We start from the raw sequence: 12,452 nt of genomic DNA on the forward strand, positions 1-12,452 counted from the left end.
TCATGGAGGTTTACAGGTGAAGACAGATGAATACACAGAAGGCATAATCAAAGAACGAAGGTAGATATGCCCAGACCCAGAGAAGCTAGGAGACAGTTAAAATCTCTCAGCCAATCTCCAGCTACTAAACCTAAAGGCCATGTTTACAGCAAACAAGCGTTTTAGTCTTAGAGCCGAGGTAGTGCAAAAAACCTTTGTAACAGCAGTTTTATAATATATTTGCTGGACCAGGAAAAAGATGGTTCCCAGATTTGAGCATCATCCTTGTACTGTGTGGTAACTATGGTTGGTTATTCAATTTGGATATTATTTGGGGAACAGAAAAAGTCTTACAGAGTTCAAGTTCATTGATATAGGAACTGTGTGCGTTTCGCAAATATAGAGTAGTCTTGTTTGCATTTATTTGTCTTTTCTTTACTTTAATAAGCAGTCTTTAATAATTGTTACCCAAGACTTCCGGGTGCGGCAATGACCAGCTAAGTCGCACGTTTCGGCAGCTCCTGGTGGAAAGGACTTTTGGGCTCTTAATAGGAGCCCCAACGGCAATTTTAACGGCTAAAAACACTGTGCGGTAAACCAGAAGGGAATCCCCCCTGGACACAGATGGAAAAAGGAGAGGAAAGTGGCCGGATTGCGGTGGATCCTCCAGAGCAGCGGCCAGGAAGGCAGGCACAAAGCAAGATGGCGTCGGAAGGGGGCAGTTTAATATGGGGCCCTGACCAACAAGAGTTCCTGCGGCGTTGTGGAAGAACTTAAAAAGGAGATGAAGAAGGAGCTGTTGGCCCCGATATTACAGGCGATTGAAGGGCTAAAAGAGGAGCAAAAGACCCAGGAGCAGGAGCTTCGGGTCGTGAAGGCAAAGGCTGCTGAGAATGAGGACGACATACAGGGCCTGGTGGTGAAGACAGAGATGCACGAGGCACAACACAAAAGGTGTGTGGAAAGGCTGGAGGTGCTGGAGAATAATGCGAGGAGGAAGAATTTAAGGATTCTTGGTCTTCCCGAAGGTGCAGAAGGGCCGGACGTCGGGGCATATGTGAGCACGATGCTGCACTCGTTAATGGGATCGGAGGCCCCGACGGGCCCGTTGGAGGGAGCCTATCGAGTTATGGCGCGAAGACCGAGGGCTGGAGAAATTCCTCGAGCCATAGTGGTGAGATTTCTCCGATATAAGGACAGAGAGATGGTCCTCAGATGGGCAAAGAAAACTCGGAGCAATAGGTGGGAGAACGCGGTGATCCGCGTATATCAAGATTGGAGTGCGGAGGTGGCGAGAAGGAGGGCAAGCTTTAATCGGGCCAAGGCGGTGCTGCACAAAAGGAAGGTTAAATTTGGAATGCTGCAGCCGGCAAGACTGTGGGTCACACATCAAGGGAAACACCACTACTTTGAAACGGCAGAAGAGGCGTGGACATTTATTGTCGAGGAGAAACTGGAATAAGCGGGCTAGAAAAAGAACGTTTGGGACAAAGTGGTGGGGCGAATACGTGGGGGGAAGAGGGGGAAGAGATGATTTCCCAAGTTGTTAATCCTGCGACCCTGTAACTTTTCTCTCTTCCTCATGTCGTGGGGGAGGGAGGAGGAGGCGCTGGGGGCGCCGGCCATTGGGGGCGGGGCCAAATGGGAAGCGCGGGCTTTGTTCCCGCGCTATGGTAATCATGGCGGGAACAGGGAAGCAGGAAGGAGGGGGCCTCGCACAGTGGGAGCCGAGGTCATGGGGGGAAGCCGAGGTCGGCCAGAGTTTGCTGACTTCTGGGAGCAACATGGGGGGTGCAATTACGCTAGTGAGGGATCTAGCGGGGGGGGGGGGGGGGGGGGGGGGGGGGTGTTAATTGGGTTGCTGCTGCTGGGGAGAAGGGGGAGCTGGTATGGGGTGGTCGGGGCGGGAGAGCGCCGTTGGGGGGAGATACGGCTACGTGGGAACCGGGTGAGGAGCTGGATTGAAAAAGGAGATGGCTAGTCGACAGGGGGGGGGGTAAAGAGCCCCCCAACCCGGCTGATCACGTGGAATGTGAGAGGGCCGAACGGGCTGATTAAGAGGGCACGGGTACTCGCACACCTAAAGAAACTTAAGGCAGATGTGGTTATGCTGCAGGAGACGCATCTGAAACTGATAGACCAGGTCAGACTACGCAAAAGATGCGTAGGGCAGGTGTTTCATTCGGGGCTAGACGCAAAAAACAGGGGGGCAGGGGGGTGGCTATACTAGTGGGGAAGCGGGTAATGTTTGAGGCAAAGACCATAGTGGCGGATAGTGGGGGCAGATACGTGATGGTGAGTGGCAAATTGCAAGGCGAGGCGATGGTCTTAGTGAACGTATATGCCCCGAACTGGGATGATGCCAACTTTATGAGGCGTATGTTAGGACGTATCCCGGACCTAGAGGTGGGGAAGTTGGTAATGGGTGGAGATTTTAATACGGTGCTGGACAGATCGAGGTCCAGGACCGGAAGGAGGCCGGCTGCAGCTAGGGTGCTTAAGGACTTTATGGAGCAGATGGGAGGAGTAGACCCCTGGAGATTTAGTAGACCTAGGAGTAAGGAGTTTTCGTTTTTCTCCTATGTACATAAAGTATTTTCACGAATAGACTTTTTTGTTTTGGGAAGGGCACTGATCCCGAAGGTGACGGGGACGGAGTACACAGCTATAGCTATTTCGGATCACGCTCCACATTGGGTGGACCTGGAGATAGGGGAGGAAAAAGAACAGCGTCCACCCTGGAGAATGGACATGGGATTATTGGCAGATGAGGGGGTGTGTTTAAGGGTGAGGGGGTGTATTGAAAGGTACTTGGAACTCAATGATAATGGGGAGGTTCGGGTGGGAGTGGTCTGGGAGGCGCTGAAGGCAGTGGTTAGAGGGGAGCTGATATCTATTAGGGCACATAAAGGAAAGCAGGAGGGTAGGGAAAGGGAGCGGTTGTTGAAAGAACTTCTGAGGGTGGACAGACAATATGCGGAGGCACCGGAGGAGGGACTGTACAGGGAAAGGCAAAGGCTACATGTAGAATTTGACTTGTTGACTACGGGTAATGCAGAGGCACAATGGAGGAAGGCACAGGGTGTACAGTACGAATATGGGGAGAAGGCGAGCAGGTTGCTGGCCCACCAACTGAGGAAAAGGGGAGCAGCGAGGGAGATAGGGGGGGTGAGAGATGAGGAGGGAGAGATGGAGCGGGGAGCGGAGAGAGTGAATGGAGTGTTCAAGGCATTTTATGAACGATTATATGAAGCTCAGCCCCCGGATGGGAAGGAGAGAATGATGTGCTTTCTGGATCAGCTGGAATTTCCTAAGGTGGAGGAGCAGGAGAGGGCGGGACTGGGAGCACAGATTGAGACGGAGGAAGTAGTGAAAGGGATTGGGAGCATGCAGGCGGGGAAGGCCCCGGGACCAGACAGATTCCCAGTTGAATTCTATAGGAAATATATGGACCTGCTGGCCCCGCTACTGATGAGAATCTTTAATGAGGCGAGGGAAAGGGGGCAGCTGCCCCCGACTATGTCAGAGGCAACGATATCGCTCCTCCTAAAGAAGGAAAAAGACCCGCTGCAATGCGGGTCCTATAGGCCTATTTCCCTCCTGAACGTGGACGCTAAGATTCTGGCCAAGGTAATGGCAACGAGGATAGAGGATTGTGTCCCAGGGGTGGTTCAGGAGGACCAAACTGGGTTTGTGAAGGGGAGACAGCTGAATACGAATATACGGAGGCTGCTAAGGGTAATGATGATGCCCCCACCAGAGGGGGAAGCGGAGATAGTGGTGGCGATGGATGCCGAGAAAGCATTTGATAGAGTGGAGTGGGATTATTTGTGGGAGGTGTTGAGGAGATTTTGCTTTGGAGATGGGTATATCAGATGGGTACAGTTGCTGTATAGGGCCCCGATGGAGAGCGTGGTCACGAATGGACAGGGGTCTGATTATTTTTGGCTCCATCGAGGGACGAGGCAGGGATGTCCTCGGTCCCCGTTATTGTTTGCACTGGCGATTGAGCCCCTGGCCATAGCATTGAGGGGTTCCAGGAAGTGGAGGGGAGTACTCAGGGGAGGAGAAGAACACCGGGTATCTCTGTATGCGGATGATTTGTTGCTATATGTGGCGGACCCGGCGGAGGGGATGCCAGAGATAATGCGGATACTTGGGGATTTTTCAGGGCATAAATTGAACATGGGGAAAAGTGAGTTGTTTGTGGTGCATCTAGGGGAGCAGAGCAGAGAAATAGAGGATTTACCGTTGAGGAAGGTAACAAGGGACTTCCGGTACTTGGGGATCCAGATAGCCAAGAATTGGGGTACATTACATAGGCTTAATTTAACGCGGTTGGTGGATCAGATGGAGGATGACTTTAAGAGATGGGACATGGTGTCCCCGTCACTGGCAGGGAGGGTGCAGGTGGTTAAAATGGTGGTCCTCCCGAGATTCCTTTTTGTGTTTCAGTGCCTCCCGGTGGTGGTCACGAAGGCTTTTTTCAAAAGAATCGAGAAGAGTATTATGAGTTTCGTGTGGGCCGGGAAGACCCCGAGAATGAGGAGGGGATTTTTGCAGCGTAGTAGGGACAGGGGGGGGGGCTGGCACTAGCGAGCCTAAGTGAGTACTACTGGGCCGCCAATATTTCAATGGTGTCCAATATTTCAATGGTGTGTAAGTGGATGGGAGAAGAGGAGGGAGCGGCGTGGAAGAGATTGGAGAGGGCGTCCTGCAGTGGGACTAGCCTACAAGCTATGGTGACGGCACCGTTGCCGTTCTCACCGAAGAAATACACCACAAGCCCGGTGGTGGTGGCTACATTGAAAATTTGGGGGCAGTGGAGACGGCATAGGGGAAAGACAGGAGCCTCGGTGCGGTCCCCGATAAGAAATAACCATAGGTTTGTTCCGGGGAGAATGGATGGGGGATTTGGAGCATGGCAAAGAGCAGGGGTAGCACAATTGAGAGATCTGTTCGTAGATGGGACGTTTGCGAGTCTGGGAGCGCTGACGGAAAAATGTGGGTTGCCCCAAGGGAATGCATTTCGGTATGTGCAACTGAGGGCTTTTGCGAGGCAACAGGGGAGGGAATTCCCTCAGCTCCCGACGCAGGAGGTGCAGGATAGAGTGATCTCAGAGACATGGGTGGGGGATGGTAAGGTGTCGGACATATATAGGGAAATGAGGGACGAGGGGGAGATCATGGTAGATGAGCTGAAAGGGAAATGAGAAGAAGAGCTGGGGGAGGAGATTGAGGAGGGGCTGTGGGCTGATGCCCTACGTAGGGTAAACTCATCGTCCTCGTGTGCCAGGCTAAGCCTGATTCAATTTAAGGTGTTACACGGGGCGCATTTGACTGGAGCACGGCTCAGTAGATTTTTTGGGGTAGAGGATAGGTGTGGGAGATGCTCGAGAAGCCCAGCAAATCACACCCACATGTTCTGGTCATGCCGGGCACTACAGGGGTTCTGGGTGGGGGTGGCAAAGGTGCTTTCGAAGGTGGTGGGGTTCCGGGTCGAACCAAGCTGGGGGTTGGCAGAAGAGCCATGAGTGCAGGAGGCGAGAGAGGCTAATGTTTTGGCCTTTGCGTCCCTAGTCGCCCGGCGCAGGATATTGTTAATGTGGAAGGAAGCCAAACCCCCGGGTGTGGAGACCTGGATAAACGACATGGCAGGGTTTATAAAGTTTGAACGGATTGAGTTCGTACTAAGGGGTTCGGCTCAAGGGTTCACCAGGCGGTGGCAACCGTTCGTCGACTACCTCACAGAAAGATAGAGGGAATGGAAAAGAAGAAGACAACAGCAGCAACCCAGGGGGGAGGAAGGGGGGGGGGGGGGGGGAGGAATCGGACGGACTCTCAGGGATGTTATTGTATATGTATAGGCACTTGTTTTAGGTAATGTATATTGGACTGTTGGATTGTATCTTTGGAGAGTATTTATTTTTGACCAGGCAGTTGCCATTCAGTTTGGTTTTTGTTCATATATTATTTATTTATTTGTTTAAAACTGGCCACTGTTATTTATATTGCTTTATTGTTGTTTAAAAGAAACACTACATACTGTTATGTTTGGCCAAAAAATCTTGAATAAAATATATTTAAAAAAAAAATAATTGTTACCCAACAACTGGGCTATTTATTCTCATTGGGGTTTTCACTTGTCTCCTCGCACCAAAACAAAACTATACACCCTCACGAACCAGTGTTCCAAGTTGGGATAATATCAGCCTGCTGCATGACACATGCAAGTAATCCTGTGTAGTAGCTTCACCAGGTTGACACCTCATTTTTAGGTATGCCTGGTGCTGCTCCTGGCATGCCCACTCTTCAACCAGGGTCAATCCCTTGGTTTGATGATAATGGTAGAGTGGACAATCTGCCGGGCCACAAAGTAATAGTCTTTCTTAGTGTCACAATTAGGCTTACATTAACACTGCAATCAAGTTACTGTGAAAAGCCCTAGTCACCACAGTCCGTCGCCTGTTCGGGTACACGGAGGGAGAATTCAGAATGTCCAAATTACCAATCAGCACGTCTTTCGGGACTTGTGGGAGGAAACCGGAGCACCAGAGAAAGCCCACGCAGATACGGGGAGAACATGCAGACTCCGCAGACAGTGACCCAAGCCGGGATCGAACCTGGGACCCTGGAGCTGTGAAACAACAGTGCTACCCATTGTGCTACCGTGCTGCTGATTGTTGCAGATTGTAGCCAAACAAAACTCTAATGCCTCATGGATGCCCAGTTTTGACTTGCTAGATTGATTTTAATTTAGCATGGTGTTTGTGCTTCACAACACGATGGAGGTTATCCTATATAAGACAAACTTTGCTCAACAGGGGCCTACTCTGCCTGTATTACAGATTGTAGAAGAATACAATTCTGTTACTGTTGATGGCCCACAGCACCCCATGGATGCCCAGTTTGAGTTGCTAGATCTGTTTGAGACTTATCCCATTTAGCACAATGATAGTGCCACACAGCCCTATCTGGTCTGGCCTACATGTGACTCCTGATCCGCAATAATGTGGTTGAGTCTTAACCCTGTCCTCTGAAATGGTCCACCAAGCCACTCGGTTGTATCAAAACCAGTGGTCACTCCTACCAATACTGTTGTCATGCATCTGTAACAGGTAGGACTGACGAGGACAAGTAGGTTATTCCCCTCATGTTGGTTCCTCACCACCTACCACAGACCCAGTCCTGCAGGTATGCCCTTTATGAATTGGCCAGCTGGGTCAATGGTGGTGTTACTGATCCACACTTGATATTGAAGACCACACCCAGAGTACATTTTGTGGTGTTGTAATTCTGTTTCTTCAAATACCGTTCAATATGGAGAAATACTGACACATCAGCTTGGGGAGGGGGCTGATACCATGAGACTTCACAGGATCCAGCCAATGTTGACAGCTCCGAGGGCAACTCTTTCCCAACTGCATGTCACTGCGCCACATCCTCTGGTGGGTCTGTCTTATCCTGTTGTCTTATTGTAAACATGAATGCTGGTGGTGGTGTCTGGGACATTAAAGGTATAATTCCACACGCATGACTGCGTCAGACTATTGATTGACTTGTGTGCAAAATGGCTCTCCCAATTTTGGCACAAACCCCCAAATGTGAGGAAGACTTGCAGGGTTGACAGGGATAGGTGTGTTGTGGTCAATTCAGATGACCAGGTTATGCTGAGTGGTCCAACAGGTTTCATTTTTTTTTTTTTTACTTTGTAGTAGTTTTGATACAACCAAATGGTTTGCTGGACCATTTCAGAGGACAGGGTTACGAGTCAACCACATTATTGCGGATCGGGAGTCACACGTAGGCCAGACCAGATAGGGCTGTGTGGCACTACCATTGTGCTAAATGGGATAAGTCTCAAACAGATCCAGCAACTGAAACTGGGCATCCATGAGGTGCTGTGGGCCATCAACAGTAGCAGAATTGTATTCTTCTACAATCTGTAATACAGGCAGAGTCGGCCCCTATTGAGCTTTCTCTGCCATTCAATATGATCATGGCTGTAATTCTACTTCGATACCTTTTTTCCCACATTACCCCATTTCACTATGTCATTGGCATTTAGAAATCTCGTAATTCCCTACTTTAAACATACTCAATGACAAGAACTTCCACAGCCCTCCGGGTAGAGAATTCCAAAGATTCACAAACTTCTGGAGTGAATTCCAACCTTGGGTCACTGTCCATGTGGTGTTTGCACATTCTCCCTGTGTGTGTGTCGGTTTCCTCCCACAACCCAAAGATGTGCGTGTTAGGTGGATTGGCCATGCAAAATTTTCCCTAGTGTCCAAGGGTGGGGTGATGGGGATAGGGCGGAGGAGCTGGCCCAGGTAGGATGCTCTTTTGGAGGGTCGGTGCAGACTCGATGTGCCCAATGGCCTTCTTCTGCACTGTAGGCATTCATGATAATCCCTGGGAACAAACCTGGTGAGCTTTTTTTGCACTCCCTCTATGGCAATAATATCCTTCCTAAGAGACCAAAACTGCACACAGTACTCCAGGTGTCCCAAAAGACATGCAGTTAGGTAATTTGGACATTCTGAATTGTCCCTCAGTGTATCCAAACTGGCACTAGAAAATTTTCACAGTAACTTCATTGCAGTGTTAATGTGAGCCTATTTGTGACAATAACAAAGATTATTATTAGATGTTGTCTAACCAAGGTTCTATACAATTTTAGAAAGACTTTGCCACTTCTGTACAAATCACTTGCGATAAAGCCTAACATGCCAAGAGCCTTCTAATTGCCTTCTGCATCTGCATTTTATCTTTCAATTACTTATTGATAAGGACACTTAATCTCTCACCTAGTTAAGAAATACTCTGCACCTTCGTTCCTCCTCCTAAAGTGGATAATCTCACATTTTGCACATCTGTTCCTCCTCCGAAAGTGGTTAATCTTGTATTTTTCCATATTATATTGCATTTGCCATGTTATGACCACTCACCAAGTCTGTCCAAAACCTCTTGAAGCCACTTTGCATCTTCATCACAAGACCCATTCCCACACCTAGCTTTGTGTCATCCATGAACTTGTAAATATTACATTTGGCTCCACATCCAAATCATTGATATATATTGTGAATATCTAGGGTTCCAAGTACTGATCCTTGCGTTACCAAACTAGTCACAGCCCACCAACGTGAGAACGATCCCTCTCTTCCTATCTATGCCAGTTTATTATCACTATCTCATGTGCTTTAATTTTGTTAACCAGCCACAACTGGCGGACTTAATCAAAAGCCTTCTGAAAATCCACCTCACGGCCTGGCACTCTACCATTACCATCAAGCTGTGGAGTAACCCTGGTTCAACGAAAAGTGCAGAAGTATGCCAGAAGCAGCACCAGGCTTTGTGATGAATATCGGAATTTTTCAATCTATATGGTGCCTTTTCAGTAATGGTATTAAAATAACTTGGGTTAAGGTATACAGTTTATATGCCTGCTAAAGCTGTGATTAAGAGGTTAACAGCTTTAGCAGGTGGAGATGTCATAGGAGGGGCTGGGTCGGTTTTTAATTTAGTATTCAGCATGGTCCCGGGTCTGTTGTTTCGTATTTTCATTTTTGAAGTGCTGCTCTGGTTTCTGAGGAAAGGTGTTTTTCTCAGATCGACTTCTGAAAGCTTCCTAAAGACTGTGAATAAACCTGTAAGCCACTGAGTGTTAACCGTATACTAAGTGGCATTTGGCCGGTGTGTGTGCATTTTTAAAAAATTTACAAGTTTAGAAGTAGATGGGAAAGGTAAGCGCAAGTACTTTAATTTTTAAAGAAGAAAAAGAACTGTTTAACTGTTAATTGAAAAAATGTTTTTCCGAGATGTTAATTCTGCGTTAAGTGCTTGCCCCGGACATCAAGACAGTATTGGTAGTTTCATTTTGACAAACGTCTTTTAAAAATCTAAGTCTGCATTCTTGGAAACAAACCAGATTAGTTAAATGGACAGCCTGAATTGAAGGATAAGTGATTAATATATGTATTTGTAAGGCTGGTAATGTATTATGTAATACAAAAGATTTATAACACTTAATTTTAATAAGCATTCTTGAAATGTCATGAGAATTGTAATTTGCTCCCAGCCCAATATAAAAAGATAACTTTCTGACTTGTTACCTTTTTAATAGTTCTGAATTAGCCATTTAAAGTATTCTTCCTTGCCACATGGTTACGTCCGTAGAACCTGGTATGATTTACAATTGGGCAGTTATTGCAAACAAGTGAACCCCATAAATCTTACTTCAAATAAATAATAAATGTAACAGTAGTATTTGACTAGAGTGTTGCATCAAGGAGCCACAGCACAAGCCGGAGTTAATGGGAATCAGGTGTGAGGGGGGGGAAGAGAACTCTCCTGTGGTTGGAGTCACACAGAGCACAAAGGAAGATGGTTGCGGTTTTTGGAGGTCAATTCTGAACAACCCCAATTCTTTGAACATCATGAACAATCCATGCACTTAAATCCAGTTTTCAAGTTCGGAAATAATATTTCTACATGTTCAAATACCTTTCGGACCCAACACTCATGTTAGATGATGGAAATGAATTCAAGACTTCTGTATCAATGTTCTCAGTTGCAGAACTTCCAGTGACAGAGAGTATCACCTTGTTCAGATTTCCATAGAAAATCCGCATATCATTTGGCCTCCTTGGTATGTCATAGGCTATAGAGAGAGAAATTAAAATAAACAGCTTCAATATTTTTTTCAAAAGTTATTTTATTCAAATATATTTATCTATTTTGCAAGTCGGATCGCTCAACTGAGTTATGCTTCCGTGGTAAATAGTGCAATCAGGAAAATCAGATACAAGTATGCCAATCAAGGTGCACATAACCATCCTTGACTAAAATGTTATCAAGAGTAGGCATCCTCATCAATAGCCTCCAACCCAGAGGGTTCCTATTACTGCCATGGCAGATTGAAAATAAAGTCTGTAACTTTGTGGGTCTGCATGGATTCACCTCTTGCCAACTTAATCTACTGTGGCGGGGTCGGTGTGGCGGGGGGGGTGGGGTCGGTGTGGCGGGGGGGTGGGGTCGGTGTGGCGGGGGGGCGGGGTCGGTGTGGCGGGGGGGCGGGGTCGGTGTGGCGGGGGGGGGGGGTCGGTGTGGCGGGGGGGGGGGGTCGGTGTGGCGGGGGGGGGGGGGTCGGTGTGGCGGGGGGGGGGGGGTCGGTGTGGCGGGGGGGCGGGGTCGGTGTGGCGGGGGGCGTCGGTGTGGCGGGGGGCGTCGGTGTGGCGGGGGGCGTCGGTGTGGCAGGGGGGCGTCGGTGTGGCAGGGGGGCGTCGGTGTGGCAGGGGGGCGTCGGTGTGGCAGGGGGGCGTCGGTGTGGCAGGGGGGCGTCGGTGTGGCAGGGGGGCGTCGGTGTGGCAGGGGGCGTCGGTGTGGCAGGGGGCGTCGGTGTGGCAGGGGGCGTCGGTGTGGCAGGGGGCGTCGGTGTGGCAGGGGGCGTCGGTGTGGCAGGGGGCGTCGGTGTGGCAGGGGGCGTCGGTGTGGCAGGGGGCGTCGGTGTGGCAGGGGGCGTCGGTGTGGCAGGGGGCGTCGGTGTGGCAGGGGGCGTCGGTGTGGCAGGGGGCGTCGGTGTGGCAGGGGGCGTCGGTGTGGCAGGGGGCGTCGGTGTGGCAGGGGGCGTCGGTGTGGCAGGGGGCGTCGGTGTGGCAGGGGGCGTCGGTGTGGCAGGGGGCGTCGGTGTGGCAGGGGGCGTCGGTGTGGCAGGGGGCGTCGGTGTGGCAGGGGGCGTCGGTGTGGCAGGGGGCGTCGGTGTGGCAGGGGGCGTCGGTGTGGCAGGGGGGCGTCGGTGTGGCAGGGGGGCGTCGGTGTGGCAGGGGGGCGTCGGTGTGGCAGGGGGGCGTCGGTGTGGCAGGGGGGCGTCGGTGTGGCAGGGGGGCGTCGGTGTGGCAGGGGGGCGTCGGTGTGGCAGGGGGGCGTCGGTGTGGCAGGGGGGCGTCGGTGTGGCAGGGGGGCGTCGGTGTGGCAGGGGGGCGTCGGTGTGGCAGGGGGGCGTCGGTGTGGCAGGGGGGCGTCGGTGTGGCAGGGGGGCGTCGGTGTGGCAGGGGGGCGTCGGTGTGGCAGGGGGGCGTCGGTGTGGCAGGGGGGCGTCGGTGTGGCAGGGGGGCGTCGGTGTGGCAGGGGGGCGTCGGTGTGGCAGGGGGGCGTCGGTGTGGCAGGGGGGCGTCGGTGTGGCAGGGGGGCGTCGGTGTGGCAGGGGGGCGTCGGTGTGGCAGGGGGGCGTCGGTGTGGCAGGGGGGCGTCGGTGTGGCAGGGGGGCGTCGGTGTGGCAGGGGGGCCGTCGGTGTGGCAGGGGGGCCGTCGGTGTGGCAGGGGGGCCGTCGGTGTGGCAGGGGGGCCGTCGGTGTGGCAGGGGGGCCGTCGGTGTGGCAGGGGGGCCGTCGGTGTGGCAGGGGGGCCGTCGGTGTGGCAGGGGGGCGTCGGTGTGGCAGGGGGGCGTCGGTGTGGCAGGGGGGCGTCGGTGT

At 51.3% G+C, this 12,452-nt stretch overlaps 1 protein-coding gene across 3 annotated transcripts in view; it reads right to left on the reverse strand.

Moving 5' to 3' along the window:
• Nucleotides 1-12,452, reverse strand: part of cep192 (centrosomal protein 192) — a 203,953-nt gene that overhangs the window by 49,917 nt on the left and 141,584 nt on the right. For all 3 annotated transcript variants that reach the window (XM_072468422.1, XM_072468423.1, XM_072468421.1), the window contains one exon: nucleotides 10,486-10,642. In XM_072468422.1, the coding sequence (XP_072324523.1) occupies nucleotides 10,486-10,642 (157 nt within the window). The remainder of the gene's footprint in view (nucleotides 1-10,485; nucleotides 10,643-12,452) is intronic.

Source organism: Scyliorhinus torazame, chromosome 11 (genome assembly GCF_047496885.1).
Source record: "Scyliorhinus torazame isolate Kashiwa2021f chromosome 11, sScyTor2.1, whole genome shotgun sequence".
Taxonomy (NCBI): domain Eukaryota; kingdom Metazoa; phylum Chordata; class Chondrichthyes; order Carcharhiniformes; family Scyliorhinidae; genus Scyliorhinus; species Scyliorhinus torazame.